The 15,776-nt window shown below is 41.1% G+C and overlaps 1 protein-coding gene across 3 annotated transcripts; it reads left to right on the top strand.

Moving 5' to 3' along the window:
• The first annotated feature begins 425 nt into the window (after positions 1-425).
• On the top strand, positions 426-4,385 carry Tcf21 (transcription factor 21). Of its 3 annotated transcripts, none has more exons than XM_078019096.1 (3): positions 426-1,203; positions 2,916-3,013; positions 4,367-4,385. In XM_078019096.1, the coding sequence occupies exons 1-2, from the start codon at positions 754-756 to the stop codon at positions 3,003-3,005; spliced, it is 540 nt and encodes a 179-aa protein (XP_077875222.1). In that variant the 5' UTR covers positions 426-753; the 3' UTR covers positions 3,006-3,013; positions 4,367-4,385. The 3 variants fall into 3 exon arrangements, with proteins under 3 accessions (XP_077875222.1, XP_077875221.1, XP_005329832.1); XM_078019095.1 differs by lacking the exon at positions 4,367-4,385 and adding an exon at positions 3,135-3,464; XM_005329775.3 differs by lacking the exon at positions 4,367-4,385 and having other exon boundaries at positions 427-1,203; positions 2,916-3,464.
• Positions 4,386-15,776: the final 11,391 nt, after the last annotated feature.

Raw genomic sequence — 15,776 nt, 5'->3', positions numbered from 1 at the left:
GGGATGTTAGCAGGAAGCAAACTGAATCTTCTCTGGATTTTAGTTGTTTTCTTGGGAGGAAGGGAAAGGGGCATGGAGCGTTTGTGAGATTTGTTAAGGAAGGCCCAGGAACAGCAAAGGATCTTGACATTTTCCTACCCTTCTCAGTAGCAACCAGTTGAGGCCTCTTCAGAGAAAAGAAGGCCTAAGGAAATGGGCAAGCGACATTAGCTGTGAGTAGGGCTAGCTCCTCCTCAGCTGGGCCAAAGTGGAAGAAGAAGACTGGTGGGTGTGCATTACAATTGAGTCGATTTACAAGTCGGAAACCAAGGTTTGTTCACGCGTGTCTTCTCTGCTTGTGAAAGGGGTCCAAAAGCTTTGCTGGCCTAGCAGGCCCCTCCCCTAGACTTCAAGGATCCGCCTCTCTATTCCCCAGATAAATTCCTAGTGTCCACCAAATTCCTCAGCGCTCTCTCACACTCCTCTACGGCCACGACTCCGGGGGTGGGGAAACCGATCGCCAGTTCCCTTCCTGCAGAAGCCTTCGCGCTTGGTTTTCACAGCTCTGCAAAGGGGAACGGGTGAGACCCAAGCAGCCAGATCCCCAATTTTAATTTCCAACAGGAGGTAGCTGCTCCGTACTTGGAGGCCCATTGGTTTCAGGGTCTCTTTCTCTCTCTCTCTCTCTCTCTCTCTCTCTCTCTCTCTCTCTCTCTCTCTCTCTCTCTCTCTCTCTCTCCTTTTTTGCTCTGTCTCTCCACCCCTACCCTCAACATGTCCACCGGCTCCCTCAGCGATGTGGAGGACCTTCAGGAGGTGGAGATGCTGGAATGCGAAGGGCTAAAAGTGGACTCCAACAAGGAGTTTGTGACTTCCAACGAGAGCACGGAGGAGAGCTCCAACTGCGAGAACGGGTCTCCCCAGAAAGGCCGCGGCGGCCTGGGCAAGAGGAGGAAGGCGCCCACCAAAAAGAGCCCCTTGAGCGGGGTCAGCCAGGAGGGGAAGCAGGTCCAGCGCAATGCGGCCAACGCGCGAGAGCGGGCCCGCATGCGGGTGCTGAGCAAGGCCTTCTCCAGGCTCAAGACCACCCTGCCCTGGGTGCCCCCAGACACCAAGCTCTCCAAGTTGGACACGCTTAGGTTGGCGTCCAGCTACATCGCCCATTTGAGGCAGATCCTGGCTAACGACAAGTATGAGAACGGTTACATTCACCCCGTCAACCTGGTGAGTTCTGCGGTGCTGTGGCGGTGCTGCGCGCCCCAAGTCTGACTCTCGGGGTGTGAGTGCCAGCGTGTGCGCTCGGCTGGGACTGGGGTGCCGGCCCTGGTGCGCCCTCCCTACACACCTTAGCCACCGCCGGCGTAGTGCCTCTAGGGACCGAGTCCTGGCGCTCCCCACAGAGCCCGCGCTCCCTGCCCTAAGTGCCGACACCGATGTGATTTATGCGAGGGTTTGACGTGGCAGCCCCATTAGGGATTTCCAAGTGTATTAAGCTGGCAAAGAGGAGGGATCCCCCGCGCGAGTGCCAGAGCAGCTCCCGCTAGCGTGAAGGGGCTGGTGCAGAATAGGGAACGTTGACAAGATGCTGCGCACCAAAGAGACATCTTAATAATCCCTTTATTTTTCCGTTAGCTGAGAGTAAAAACGTGATTTTTCCTTATAAACTTGCAATTTCGTTCATTTCCCAAGAATATATAGACCATTCATGGCCACTTTCTTATAAATGGAAGTTCCCCAATTACTTAAATATTCTGTTTCTTCTCTGAGTGGGTTATCATTTTTAAATAGCATAAATTCTGGTAGATATCAGCATTCTTAACAAATCTGCACACGTATTGGTGTACCGAATAACTCTAAAATAATAGATCACTCTTACCTGAGATTTAAAAAGACATTATCCTGTTTTCTTAAAAAGTAATGCCCATTGAACCTAATTTTTTTAAATACAAAAAAAACTAATGCTTATTGAGCCTACTATTTTTCTCAAATGTATTTCCCTGTTTAAGAAATATGTTTTAATTCCTCTTTTATTTGATTTCACTTTAAAAGGTGCAGGCTCTAAAGAAAACAACAACTTACTAGAACTTCTGTTTATATGTGATAAGAATGAGACTTTCCTCTTAAAAGTCAAGTCTTATCGTCCAGCACTAGTGCCTAGAGGGTTGAGTTGTCATCTCACCCAATTGGTCTCAGGAGTTGGGGGCAGGGGATGCAAACACATTTTGCCATGAAAAAATATTTTCCCCTCCAATTAAAAGGGTCCCCCCTCATGAAACTAAATTGAAAATATTTCCTAGAATTCTTACAATTGCTGTTGTCTTCATCTTTGAATAAAAATTTAAATAAGCTTTATTATAAAAGAGCCCAGAGAAAGGAAGAGACAGTTTGGCTTTCTCTATAGTAGGAAAAGTGTCTTGAATAAAACGATTATATATCTATTATTAGCAATATTTCCCCTTTCAGAGCTGGTGGTTAACTTAAAACTGTAGTCAAATCCCGAGTTTGAAAGAAGAAAGTCTGCACCAGGAAGATAGATGGGGATGAGGGTGAGAGGATCCTGAAACCTGACCACTGTCTTATCCAAGGGGCTTAAAGGGCACTTCTTGGGGGTGCCCACTAGTTGCAAGGTCCTTATGAGTTTCTCTGCTCAGGCTATTTAGAGCATCTGCCACCGCACACTAAGCTTTCCCAGGGCCTCTCTTGGATCTCAACTGGAACCCAGCACGGGCCTTTTGGGCTCTTATTCTAAAAGGCCACCACCACCACCTCGAGCACCTTGGCACCAAGGCAGCTTTTTTACTTTATTCAACAGAGGGACCGTCCTCCCCTGCTCACTGCTTACCCCACCGCACCCCTTCCTTTCCTTTTCAGCCCCGAACCCACCCTTTCTTCTCCTCCTGGGCTACTTACCTCCTCCACCCTCTTGTCTCCTGCAGACGTGGCCCTTTATGGTGGCCGGAAAACCCGAGAGTGACCTGAAAGAAGTGGTGACCGCAAGCCGCTTATGTGGAACCACAGCGTCCTGACCTTGGAGGTGCGAGTCTGGGAAAGGCGCGCTCCCGGCGGGGAGCGGGGCCCCGGGAGGCGACCCCTGCCCTCCCTGCTCTCTGTCTCTGCTTCCCCCTCGCAACGCTCCTCTCCCATCTCACCCCGAGAGAACACTTTACAGCGACGAGGAGATTCGTTTCCAAACCAGAGGAGATCCATCGTGCTTACAGATTCCCATCTATTTAACTTTATTAACTTCTACCGTGAATGACTGCGAGCCTTGCTGGTCCAAGTGCAATATGTAATTATAAATATATAAATAGATAATAAGAGCCTATCAATGTGTATCTTTTGTACAATATGTTGTAAAATGTAGATCATAGAATAGCTGACTTTGACAGTCACATTTATAAAGTAATTCACTTAAAGATATATATTTTTTTCAAACAAGTTTTGCTACTTTCAAAAATAAATCTTTCTTTATATTGCTAAAAACACTGGTGTGTGTTTTTTTTTTGAATTGGAAAGAAAAATGAAAAACGATGGGGAAGTTTGATTAGAAAAGGATTAAATGTTATTTCCATTATGAAGGCGCGGAACATATTTTGTACTGAAATCCTAAAAAGAAACTCTTACAAGTTGTTTTTAAGATCATGAGAAATATTGAACTATAAACAGAAAGAGCAGGATTATTTTGTTACTAAATTCAGGAGGGGGGAAAAAGCAGGAAAAGGAAAATTCTATTTTTCAAGTATTCTACAGTATAATTGCGACACAAATAGGGAAGTGAACTCCACGGTGTATAATTTCCAGGCGTGTTTGTGATCCCAATAATCCACGTTTGCAAACGAGTGAAAAAATAAAGGGTTCTATGAAAGATGTAGATTCCATAGCCCTCGGGGTGTGTTGTGCATCACCAAATGCTGCAACATATCCTGTATATTTCTTATTAATAATTCATTATTTAACTCACTTAGGCCTGCAATTGGGTTGAGGTTACCCCTTGCGTTCAGCTCCCGCCACGACTTCCGGCGGGCTGGTTTTTAATTTAAACATCTTCCAGGCTACGGAACAGCTCGCAGAGGAAGATTAAGTTGAGATAAACAGAGAAGCGAGGCAGAGGAGCCTGGGATCGGGCTCCCTGGCTGCCCCAGCGCAGCCCGCGGCTGCCGATGCGCCAGATGCCACCGGGGCTGTTTAATGTTCGGGGTTATGACCGCAGTGTTTACACGACGTCTTCGGTTATTTATACTGTTATTCCTCGTAGAGGGCCTTGAAACTTCCGCTTCATTTGCTCTTTCTTTTCGATCCTCCATTCTTCCCCAACCCGCCCCTTTTTTTCCCCCTGGACTGTCTGGTACCTGGCGTAAGGACTTTCCCTTCCTTCTCCCGCATCCAGCCAACCCCAAAGGCCGCGCGGGCCGGGTGGAGCGCTCCGCCGGGTCAGCAGGATCCCGCTGTGTCGCACCGACGTGAAGCGTCCATTCTCCGGAGACTAGGAACTCCTGTGCCTCCTCGTCCACGTCATTTGCACGTCGGAGAATATTTCAAGGTGTCAGGCTACCTTCTACCCACACCCCATTTGACTTTCAAGAGCGCATTTCCAGTTCTAGCCCGCTCCACTTTCCCCAAATTCACTTCTACTGGAGGGACAGAACCCTCGCCTCCCGGGCCCAGAGTTCAAATCAAATCGTTAAGACTGGTACCAGCCCACTCAGCTGTTTGCCTTTCACACTCAACATTCTCACTAAGTTTCTGGTAACTTCTTTAAAACACACACACACACACACACACACACACACACACGCACGCACTCACAGATGAATGCCCCCCATTCTAAGTGCTCCACGCTGGCAACCCTTTAGAAAAGTAACTTCTTCGTCATTCTCTGACAGCCCCCAAACTGCTGATATTTTTTAAAGTCCTTGTGCTTCCTAGCTCTAATTTGGAGCCTTGGCTTTAGTCAGGAGGCAGGAGGCTATGAAAAAGGAACACACCCGGATTCCAGTCCTGGTTCTGCATCCAGCTAGCTATATCCTAAGTTAGCCAACCCTTAATTCTCTCCTCTCTAAAAAAATAAAGATGGTGATAATGATAGTAATAACCAGACTCATGCTTTTCTCTTTTACTATACAAAGGCTTAGTGTGACTCAAATGAGATTCTATTGGTGCAATTTCTTCATAAATGAAAGACTCCTTGCAAATGTCAGATACTTATACTAAATGGCAGGTGGTGAACTGCATATTCTTAGGCCCCCAAATGAAAGCATCTAGGTAGGAAGCTCAAAAGGTGTCATTATAATGTATAGGCAAAAATCTTTTATTGTATGAACTACAACATGTCTCTTCCATGCAGTACTCTTCTTACCTTCCACCTCTCCCCAATGTTCTCCAAGTTTGCTCAGAAGTGTCTATCAGGCTGACTCCTACAAATCTAAAATCCAGAAAAACTCAAATAACAAATACAAAACTTAAGAGCTGCATATGGAAAGAGGACACTGATGTTTGGTGAAAACTCAAATAACAAATACAAAACTTAAGAGCTGCATATGAAAAGAGGACACTGATGTTTAGTGATGGGGACACATCTCATCAGGAGCCACAACCAAGGTGCCTGAGCACAATTGGGTCTCCACAGTTGTAGACTAAATGAAACAAACAGTGGGGAGGGAATGACTGGGTTGTGATTACCATTAGCTCTAAGAATACAACATGAACATTTCTGCTTACCTCCACCATACATCCACAGTTGAAATCTCTTTCTCCACAGGCCATTCTCCTGTCTCAGATCACCAGTAAGCCCACACTAACCATACCTAGATTCCCTGCACTTTTTTTTTTTTATCACTTTGCATCTTTCCCCAAAGGGTACAGCCCCAGACTCCCTTGTGCCCAGTCTAATTACTTGAATTGCAATTTGACAAGCAGCTGCAAAACATGAGTAGGGGACCCCTTTACCCCAAGATAGTATAGCCAGGAGTGAGGAATTGGGAGTAATCTATGAGGTGTAGGTGACAAAAAGTGTCTCAGAAGAAACTTTCAGGAAGAACCAGGGGAATGACTAAAGATGTCACTTATAATGCCTGGAAAAAAAAATGAAGTACTTCAAAAAAGTGTGAGTTTGTAAGAGGAGCATACATAGTCAAACTGTACTGTAGCAGTGGATACTCTGCCTCCTCCCCTACCCCCTTTTCTGCCTCTCTCCCCCTCCTCACTTGTATGTCTTCTACAGGAAATTCAGTATGCTTTTAGCAGGTATTCCCATTGTCAAAACGAATTTAAAAAAAAAAAGAAGAAGAAGAAAGAAAACTAGAGAATGGGTTCTCTTCCCTGAAAAGAGAAGTAGTGAACAAGGTAACCTGAAATCCACTGGTTATGTGTATTCAATTAGTGAAAACACTACCTAAGGGAACTTTTAAGCCAGTGGTTCTTTTGCACATTTCAGAATGACCCGGATGCTCTGACAATTGGAGTTTCTCATGAGTTTCCACATGATGCTATTGCTGCTGACCCAAGGACATCTTGACTAGGGCTTTTTTTTTTTTTTTTTTAAGATCTGTCTTATTAGGGAAGGAAACATAAAGAATTAATGCAGAGGGAAAGGAAAGGAAATGTTGCAAAGTAGAATATCTTTTAAAAGGGAGGATGCATGTTCTGGGCTCCAGCTTGATTCAGTTTTGTATTTACTCCAGGATGGCATTCAATGGACTCCAAATACTGCCATTCTGGAAATCAAACTGCTAGTCCTTGAAAAATAAGATTTGTTAAACCCTGGTGCATGAGCCTGTGTACCCTCATCTAATGCCCTCAAAGATAAGTTGCAGTCATTAGGTGATGAATTAAAGACCTGGGTGGAAGAGAGCCAGGCTGTTTTTGGCTCCCTTGCTACCCTTAATGGAGAGAAAAATCAGGGCACCTTGCACTCAACACCCCCTGCAAGAGGATCCCTCAGGTGATTCCCAGGCCAGAAAAGTTGTCTGCATCACTCTTATGGAAGTAATCAGGTTCACTCTGGTTCAGCACCCTGAGCATAGGGGAAATCAACCCATGGTTGGAGTGAAGGAGTCCCAGGGATGAGCTCTGGAGGGAGCAGAGAGGTGAAGTAGAGAAAGACTTTTTTTTTTTTCCTACACCAAAGAGAAAAAGGTTTTTGGAAGCAAGAGACAGGAGGGAAGCTTGCATTTCGGTACCCGAGCCTATGCAGCTTTATTTATGTCCATTTCGGAAAGGGGTCTCAGATCCAGAGGGTGAGTGCGCTGCTGCGGCTCTGCCAGGCGCAGAGACGCAGCGATGGCGGGTTCTGGATTACTGCAACACCCCAAGGGGAAAGCTGTCGTGAGCTGGCCACAGCTGGCCGGCTGAACATCCTTTCTTAGCTTTTCTTCCTTTCCTCACAATTCCGTAACTGCCCGTGGAAACTCACTGGGTGCCAATGGCATTCCTGAGAATCAGTCTGGCTTCCTCCAGGCGTCTTGGCACCGCGCACCTTTCGTCTTAAGATCTTGGCAGGCTCTTCGGGTCCACCCTCTTCCCGGTTAACCTCCCCGAGACGAAGCTTCAGAACCCCTCCCAGGACAGAGGGAGGAGGAAGGATGGGAAAAGGCGGAGAGAACAACCCGTTTAGAAAGTCGAGGAGTTAGAAGACTTCTCAAGAGGAAAGACACAGTGTTTTGTGCCCAGCACTTAGTGTACTGTCTGACACCTCCATAAATGTTGAACTGTGAATGAATCTTTAACTCTTTGAGGGCATGGAGAAGGCAGGAGATAAGATGGAGGATTGTTGGTGGGGCCCTTCCTATGGTTACACAGAATTTTAACCTCTTGTTGAAGTCTAGGTGCATATCTGAGAGGAAATAATAATTTTTAAAAAGGCAAGCAGATGTGATGAGACTTGATGGAATCAACTGGGAATGGGATGTTTGAACGGGCCTCCTGCAAACCTCAGATGAAATGTGTTCCTTCTTTTTTCGAGTAGAAGATATTATTAGTTTTTTTAAAAAATATATTTGCTTAAACTGTACTTTAAAAATGGAATTAATTTGAGATACTTTTTAAGAACATATTGTTTACATGCTCTAATTTTAAAATTAATCCATTTGGGAATGAGGAAGTAATTTGTTGCCTTTTACAGATGTAGGTACAATTCTGGTTTAGTGGAAACAGTTTCTGACTGAGTCCTTGGATAAGATCCTAAGCCTGCCGGGACCTTAGTTCTTCCCATTTGTAAAATGAGTATAATAGTGATTGCTTGGGGAGAATAATGTACATGTGGACAATGCCTGGCACATGATAGACACTAATTGATGTTCCTCCCTTCTTCTGTTCATTAAATTACAAAAATGACTGAAAGAATGCTATGTCCTTCCTCTAGTTATCTATACAATACTAAACAATCACTGAATTCTATGATAATATAATTGTACCGAATCACCTTGAGTGTGATTAAAGGAGGTTATTATTTCATTCTTCTTCTTCACTGAGACTTCACCATCTTATATGCAGTGAATCCTGCCCTTAATTCTGTATTTCAGCACTTATTACCTTATTCATAATATGTCACTATTATTTTTTTATTTCACAGTTTATTTAGTTTGTGTGTATCTCCACCAGCTACATGAGAGCCAGGACCACGTCTGGCTCGTTCTCTTATTTTCTCAGTATCTAATAATATAGTGTCAGGTACAGGTAAGTGCTCAAAGAGGAGTACAGAAAGATTAATAATAAGCTTGCTAAAGATACCCAAGTCTGTTCATTAAAGTTATATTGCACTTCTAGGGCCACATACTGGTTTAGATACATTGTCTAATTTTTTTGGTACTAGACCACAGAACTTAGGCATTTATCTGACACTCTGTAAGATAGATAAATATATAATGAGAATAATATATTATCAATTATGTTGATATTATCAACATCTTCAATTATAAAACATGTGGGTTCTTTTTAAAGCACCACATCCCAGGTAAGGGTCCACAATAAACCCTGTGCCTAAGGGTCCACAATAAACCCTGTGCCTTTCAACACAATGTGTGCCTCCTTCTGGCATTCTGACAATCACCAAGGAGCCGTCATATTTAAAGTTTTCTGATTGGTTCTTAGGGCTACTTACTAACAAATTTTGTCTATTATTATTTTTCTTGTTCTGTAGTTTATGTGAATACCACCATCTTTTTTTTGTCCTCAAATCTTACTTTCAGACATCTTTATCTCATTCAATTACTCTTTTCTTTACAATTATTTTTTTTCAAATACATTTTTATTTCTTGAAAGAACTCTTCAATATACTCACAACACTTGAGATGTTTTCCCCATACTAACCAGTTATTCAACTCTATGTGGATTAACTGGGTGTCCTATAATTCAATTCAATTCTGACAATGTCTATCAAAGTTAGAGTCAGTCCCCATAGGTTAAGAGCCCAGTTCCACAATACTGCTACCATTTCATATGCCAGATTTCTGAGTAACAGGCAATAAATCATAAGTTCCCATAATCCCTTCCTCAGAGTTGATCATTTGCTATAATGGCTCCCAAAACTTAGGAAACCATTTACTTATGTTAAATCAGCTCACTGTAAAGAACAGTACAAAGGATACAGATGAACATCTAGAAGAAGAGGTCATAAGAAGTCTGTAAAGGTCCTGTGCACAGGAGCTTCTGTCCAAGTGAAATTGGGGTGTTCCTCTCTTCCACACACAAATGTGTACAGCAACTGGAAGTTCTCCCAACCTGTAGTTTAGAGTTTTTATGGAGGTTTCAATATATAGTCATGATTGATTAAATGGTTGGCTTGGCTAGTGATAATTGAACAACCTCCAGCTCTTCCCCCCCCCCCTGCCCCCGCCCCCTGCCTTCCTTGGAGGTGGGGTAAGGTTGAAAGTTTTAACCCTCTAATCACAAGGTTGGTACCTCCTCAGGTAACCATCCCCTTCCTAAATCTACCTTTTGACTCCAACCATCTGTCATTTCATTAGCAGGCAAAAAGACACTCACCACTCAGAAGGTTTCAGGAACCAGGACAAAGACCAGGAACCAGGACAAAGACCAAATACCTATTTCTTGTTATATAACAAAGTTACATTTCTCAATAAGGAAATACAGAAATCCAAGAGAGCTCTAAACCCAAGAAATTTTTTTTTGTTTTTAATCAGCATGAGTTACTTAGTTACATAAAACAAAAATTCATTGTAACTGGCTCAAATGAAAAGGGATACTCCAAAGAATCTGGCTGACATCTTACAGCAGAAAACTAGCAGTAACCAGGACTTAGGGAAAAACTGAAAAAGTCAGAAGTGAATCTCCTCTTTAGGGCTCTCTGGGCCTTTATCTCTGCTTTCTCTGCTTATCTCCATTTTTTCCTCTGTAAACTGATTTTCTTTGCCTGCTAACTTTCTAGTGTTCCCAAATTTGTATTGCATATGGGTTTGGTTTCTTAAGCTGCTGCCTGTGACCTCAATTCTACAAGATTCAGCTGCATACTCTATTGTCAAAACTGTCTATCACACATGTCTTAAATTTGAATTTTCAGGATGGGGACCACTGTTGACTTATTCTAGGAGGTTCTGATTAGATTCCCAGGTCAGTTGAAGGTGTATGGATAGGACAGTTGTTAACTGGGGCAGATCTTTTAATATGGGGGCTCTGAATGAGAAAAGAATATTGAATCTGTTTGCTATACATATCATAAAAAGCAATCAGAACTGGATGGTCTACATATGATCCACCTGGTGTTATTCTGCCATACCATTGGGAAGTAACATGATTTAGGGAAATGGTCAAGTTCTAAAGTCATATGATGTCTATCATGGGTTAAGAGGTTGGGATAATGACATCAAGAAAATATTCACATAACCTTAGTAATGTATTTTATGGTACTAAACAATTTTATTAAGAAAGACACCACTACATTTTTTACCAATAAGATGCTGTTGCTGGCTATATTTAAGAAACAGAAACATGAATCTTTTAAAATGTTCTTCATCCATTTGCATTTCACAAAGCACATTTCTATGGACTCTTATATTTCATATTCAAAGCAATCCTGACCAGGAGGTACTATCATTCACATTTTTCACATAAGGCAATGGAAACTCAGAGAGGGTTTCTCCAAAAACCATATAGTAAATAAGTGGCAGAAAGTTGAGTATGGAATTATTGTATTTCATAGAAACTGAAATGGGTTTCTGCCTTGAACATAGGGTCCCCAGGATAGACTATATTAAGAAAGGTATACCCCTAAAAGAGAAATAATTCTTTCTACTAAGTTTAGGACATGAAACTTTTATTTTTAAATTGAAGCTTTTAATTTTATGCTGATTTAAAGATCTATTTTAGAATTTGCTATGGTTTAGATTACTGTCTCCCAAAGATCCATGTGTTAAAAGTTTGGTCCCCAGCTCGTGGTGCTTTGGGAAGTGGCAGAAATTTTTAAGATATGGGCCTTCAGATATGGGCCTAGTTAAAGGTCTTTAGGTCATTAGGTCATTGGGAAATGACTTTGAAGGCACAGTCGAACTTCAGTGCCTTTCTCTTTCTTTTTGTTCCAAAATGCTTTTCCTGACATGATGGGTGTCAAAATAACATAGCAACAGGGCCAACACAATCATAGACTGAAACTTCCCAAATGTTGAGGCAAAATAACACTTTTCTTTTTATAAGTTGATGATCTTGAGTATTTGTTATAACAACAGAAAGTAGTCTAACACAGATATATTATTAGTATATTTTATCCAAAATTTTATAAGCAAAATAAGTTAAAACATTCCAGAAAGTATTTTCTATTCAGAATATAATTTATTCTGAATAATTTATTCACTCCTAGTCATTAAAATCTGGTAATTTTCATATATATATCAGCTAGTCTTTATCATATGATAACCTACACTGAAACTCAATAGCTTAGCAACAAGCTTTTGTTGTTCCTAAGTCTGGGAGTCATGGGAGGTTCTGGTGATCAGGGCTGAGTTCTACTGTTCTTGCTGGCTTTGCTCATTTGTCTGTGGCTGGCTAGTGATTTGGATGGGAGCTCTATAATACAGGATGCCCTCATTCACCCGTCTGGTAGCTGACTGGTTATTGTCTGGGATATGAGGGTGAATGAATCATGCGTTTCTCATTATCCCATAGGCTATCTGATAGTGGGACTCATAACAACTGGGCAGAGAACAGAAGCTCACAAGGCCTCTTGGTTCTAGATTCAGAACAGGTATAGTATCACTGCTGCTGAGTTCTATTGGCTAAAGCTGGTAATTCAGATGCATGGGATGGGGAAATAGATTCTATCTCTTAATGACAGAAGCTGCAAAGTCACATTGCATAATGCATGGGAACATTGTAGAGTAGAAATTTGGGAACATTGTTGTAATTAATCTACTATATAAAGATTTTCCTAAGAGTTCTTCATAATTGGGGTCCAGCCCTTCTGAATCATTTTCCACCTTAAATTGTCAATATTTAGGGATTTGCACTCAATTTTGTCCTCTGTGTTATTATTAAGAGCATTTCTTAGAAGAATACTCTGTTATCATTGAGATTTTCTTCCCAGTCACTAATACATGTTCTTTAACTTTTATGTTGAACCTTTCTTGATTTTCTTAGAGAACCTTAGAAAATTAAGAAGACACTAACATAAATGAGTTATACCAAGTTTTCTTTTACTTATGACTACAAATGTGGAATTTCTCTGACCCTAGTTGCATTCCTTGGCATGTATAATGTGCTAATTGTGGCCCCAAAGAGACCTAATCCATGCAGACTGTAAATGGCACTTTATTTGCAAAAAGGGCCTTCTTGGATGTAAGTCAATGATGAGATGGTTTTTCTCAATTTTTTGGGTGGGCTCTACCTGCTATCACAATTATCCTTATAAGAAAAACAGAGAGGGGAATTCAATGCACAGAAGCAAACAATGATATAAAGATAGAGAAGGAGATTGGAGTGATGTAGCCCCAAGCAGATGAATAGGAGCAGCCACCAGAAGCTGGAAGATACAAGGAAAGGATTCTCCCTTCCAACCACCAGAGGGAGTGTCATCCTGCCTGTTGACACCTGGGTTTTGGTTCAGTGAAACTGATGTTGAACTTCTGGCCTCCACTAATAAAGAGAACAAATTTCCATTATTTTAAAGCCCTGCGTTTGTGACTGTTTGTTACAGCAGCTACAGGAAACTAATACAGTATGTTATAGGTAGTCCTTTACATATATCTCAGTAACAAAATGTGACAAGGACATCTACTTATGATTTACTTCCTTTCTTACATCTTTTAAAGCTCTTGGATGTTAATTTATAAGAAAATACAGATTTATGAATAATCTCTCAATGATACAAGCTTTTGTTATTATACATTACTTCTCAATTTCTATGCCTTCCTTAGAAAGCATAGAAAAAAATAAGAAAAAAATTTTCTAATGGAAAATAATCTTTTTAAATTATTTTTTTCATTTATTTTAATTAGGTAGACACGACAGCCAAATGCATTTTTATTTATTGTACACAATTGCAGCACAACTTTTCAATTCTTTGGTTGTATACAATGTAGCATCACACCATATGTGCAGTCATACATGTACCTAGGATAATAAGGTCTATTTCATTCCATCATCTTTCCTATCCCCATACCCCCTCCCCCCTCCTCCCATCCCTTTGCCCAAAGTTTCTCCATTTTTCTCATTGCCCCCCGCATTATGGGTCAGCGTCCACTTATCAGAGAGAACATTCAGTTTTTGTTTTGGGGGGATTAACTTTCTCTGCTTAACATGATATTCTTCAATTCCATCCATTTATCTACAAATGCCATAATTTTATTCCCTTTTAATGCTAAGTAATATTCCATTGTGCATATATACCACAGTTTCTTTATTCACTCATCTATTGAAGGGCATCTAGGTTGCTTCCACAGTTTAGCTATTGTGAATTGAGCTGATATAAACTTTGATGTGGCTGTGTTATTATAATATGCTGATTTTAAAACCTTTGGGTACAGACGGAGGAGTGGGATAGCTGGGTCAAATGGTGGTTCCATTCCAAGTTTTCTAAGGAATCTCCATACTGCTTTACAGAGTGGTTGCACCAATTTTCAGTCCCACCAGCAATGTATGAGTGTGCCTTTTCCCCCACGTCCTCACCAACACTTATTGTTGTTTGTATTCTTTATAACTGCCACAGAATGCAGAATAATATTTAAAAATACATTCTTGACAGCAATTAAATCCAGCATGGGTACTACCAAAAATATAAAAAAGTCAAACAAAGAGACCCATATTAAGGTAATATCACAATTTTAGAAATGCAAAAATGTAGGAAGGAAAGTACATGGCAGAATGCTGATACACAGTACCTCATTTCATTTCTGAAATTGTATCATCAATGAATTTCCACTATATGCATGATTCTGTGCATTGGAAATAGATGAACAAGATGACATGTCCTTGGCCTTCAGTGTGAATCTTTTCAGTAATTGCTGAATATCTTCTATTCAAGGACCTGAAAGGATAGGACAGCTTTGTGTTCTGAAAAATACCAATTTATGGCAATTTCCAGAAAACCCAGCTACCAGGACATGTTGGATGCCCTTGCCACATAATTCAACCCCTAGACTGCAAAACCTTTACCTTTCATTTATGAAGCTAGCCTATCATGGTGCACTTCCAACTGCCTCTACCCCAGCCTAGCCACTCTCCAATGGTGGTCAAGTGTCTAGAAGTGACTTCAACAGGTCTTCCCTGCATCTGTACTGCATACTTTTATTTTTCCAACACTAAAATTAGCTTTCATACCATTTTGGAATGAGCTATATATGGTGGGAAATCATTCTTCTACAGATATAGGCAGCCGTTTTGCAAATACATACTCTAAGCAAAAAAAAAAAAAAAATTCAGTATATGATGAATGCCTTAGCAGAAACTTATCCCCACTTACTGAAAAAATAGACTCAAAAGCTATGAATGATATATTATCAGTCAACCATAAGTGTAATTAACTATTACAATTCTGTGACAGCTGAGTTTAACTTTTGGTTCCTCACCTGCCAAGCCATCATCCTAGAGAACTTTCCTTCAAGCAATTTAAACTTCCCAAATCTCAGTGACTTCAGTGATTCTTTTGCTTTTTCTTATTTTGAATTTTATATATTAACTCACATGTTATACTGAATTTCACAATCTTTCTTGTATTTCTTATCAGATACATTCAAACTTACTAGAATAAATATTTTAAGAAAGTGATATTTTCAATTGCTCATAGGCAAGACAGATCTTTGGAAGATGTGTCACTTAATGGCTCTGACCCCAGCATAATCATGTAATCTCTCCATGACTTGGTTTCTTCACCAGTAAGATTTCTAAAGTCTCTTGCAGTTAAAAGTAAACAAAACAAACAAGCAAACAAAATATGACTCTAGAGAAAATCCTGTGGTTTTTGAGGCAGACTGCTGGTATTTGGCCTGATAAATGCCCCACTAAGTCTCAACTGGATGTTGCAGAAAGTCTGAAATGGCGGGTACCATGGCAACATGCTAGTGGTCTTAGACCCTCCACTGGCCTTGATTATCAAAACAGAGAATATACAAAGTCCTTTAAGACTCTGTCTTTCATTAGAATGAATTCCTTTTCCATATGTTAGGTAACATTAAGAGAAAATTTTAAAATGAAATGCTTATTTTTTTGTTGCTATATGGTGCCACAACTGGGGCTTATCTTCACCGATGACTAGAAAGGCAACAAGGGGCTGAGAGGAGAAGGAGGATGACACAAGGGCACGGCACTCTGAGGACTTAAACCTTCAAATCCTTTAATATTTTGTTATATTTCAC

Source organism: Ictidomys tridecemlineatus, chromosome 8, assembly GCF_052094955.1.
Source record: "Ictidomys tridecemlineatus isolate mIctTri1 chromosome 8, mIctTri1.hap1, whole genome shotgun sequence".
In the NCBI taxonomy this organism is placed as follows: domain Eukaryota; kingdom Metazoa; phylum Chordata; class Mammalia; order Rodentia; family Sciuridae; genus Ictidomys; species Ictidomys tridecemlineatus.
This window is presented reverse-complemented; position numbering and strand designations above follow the sequence as displayed.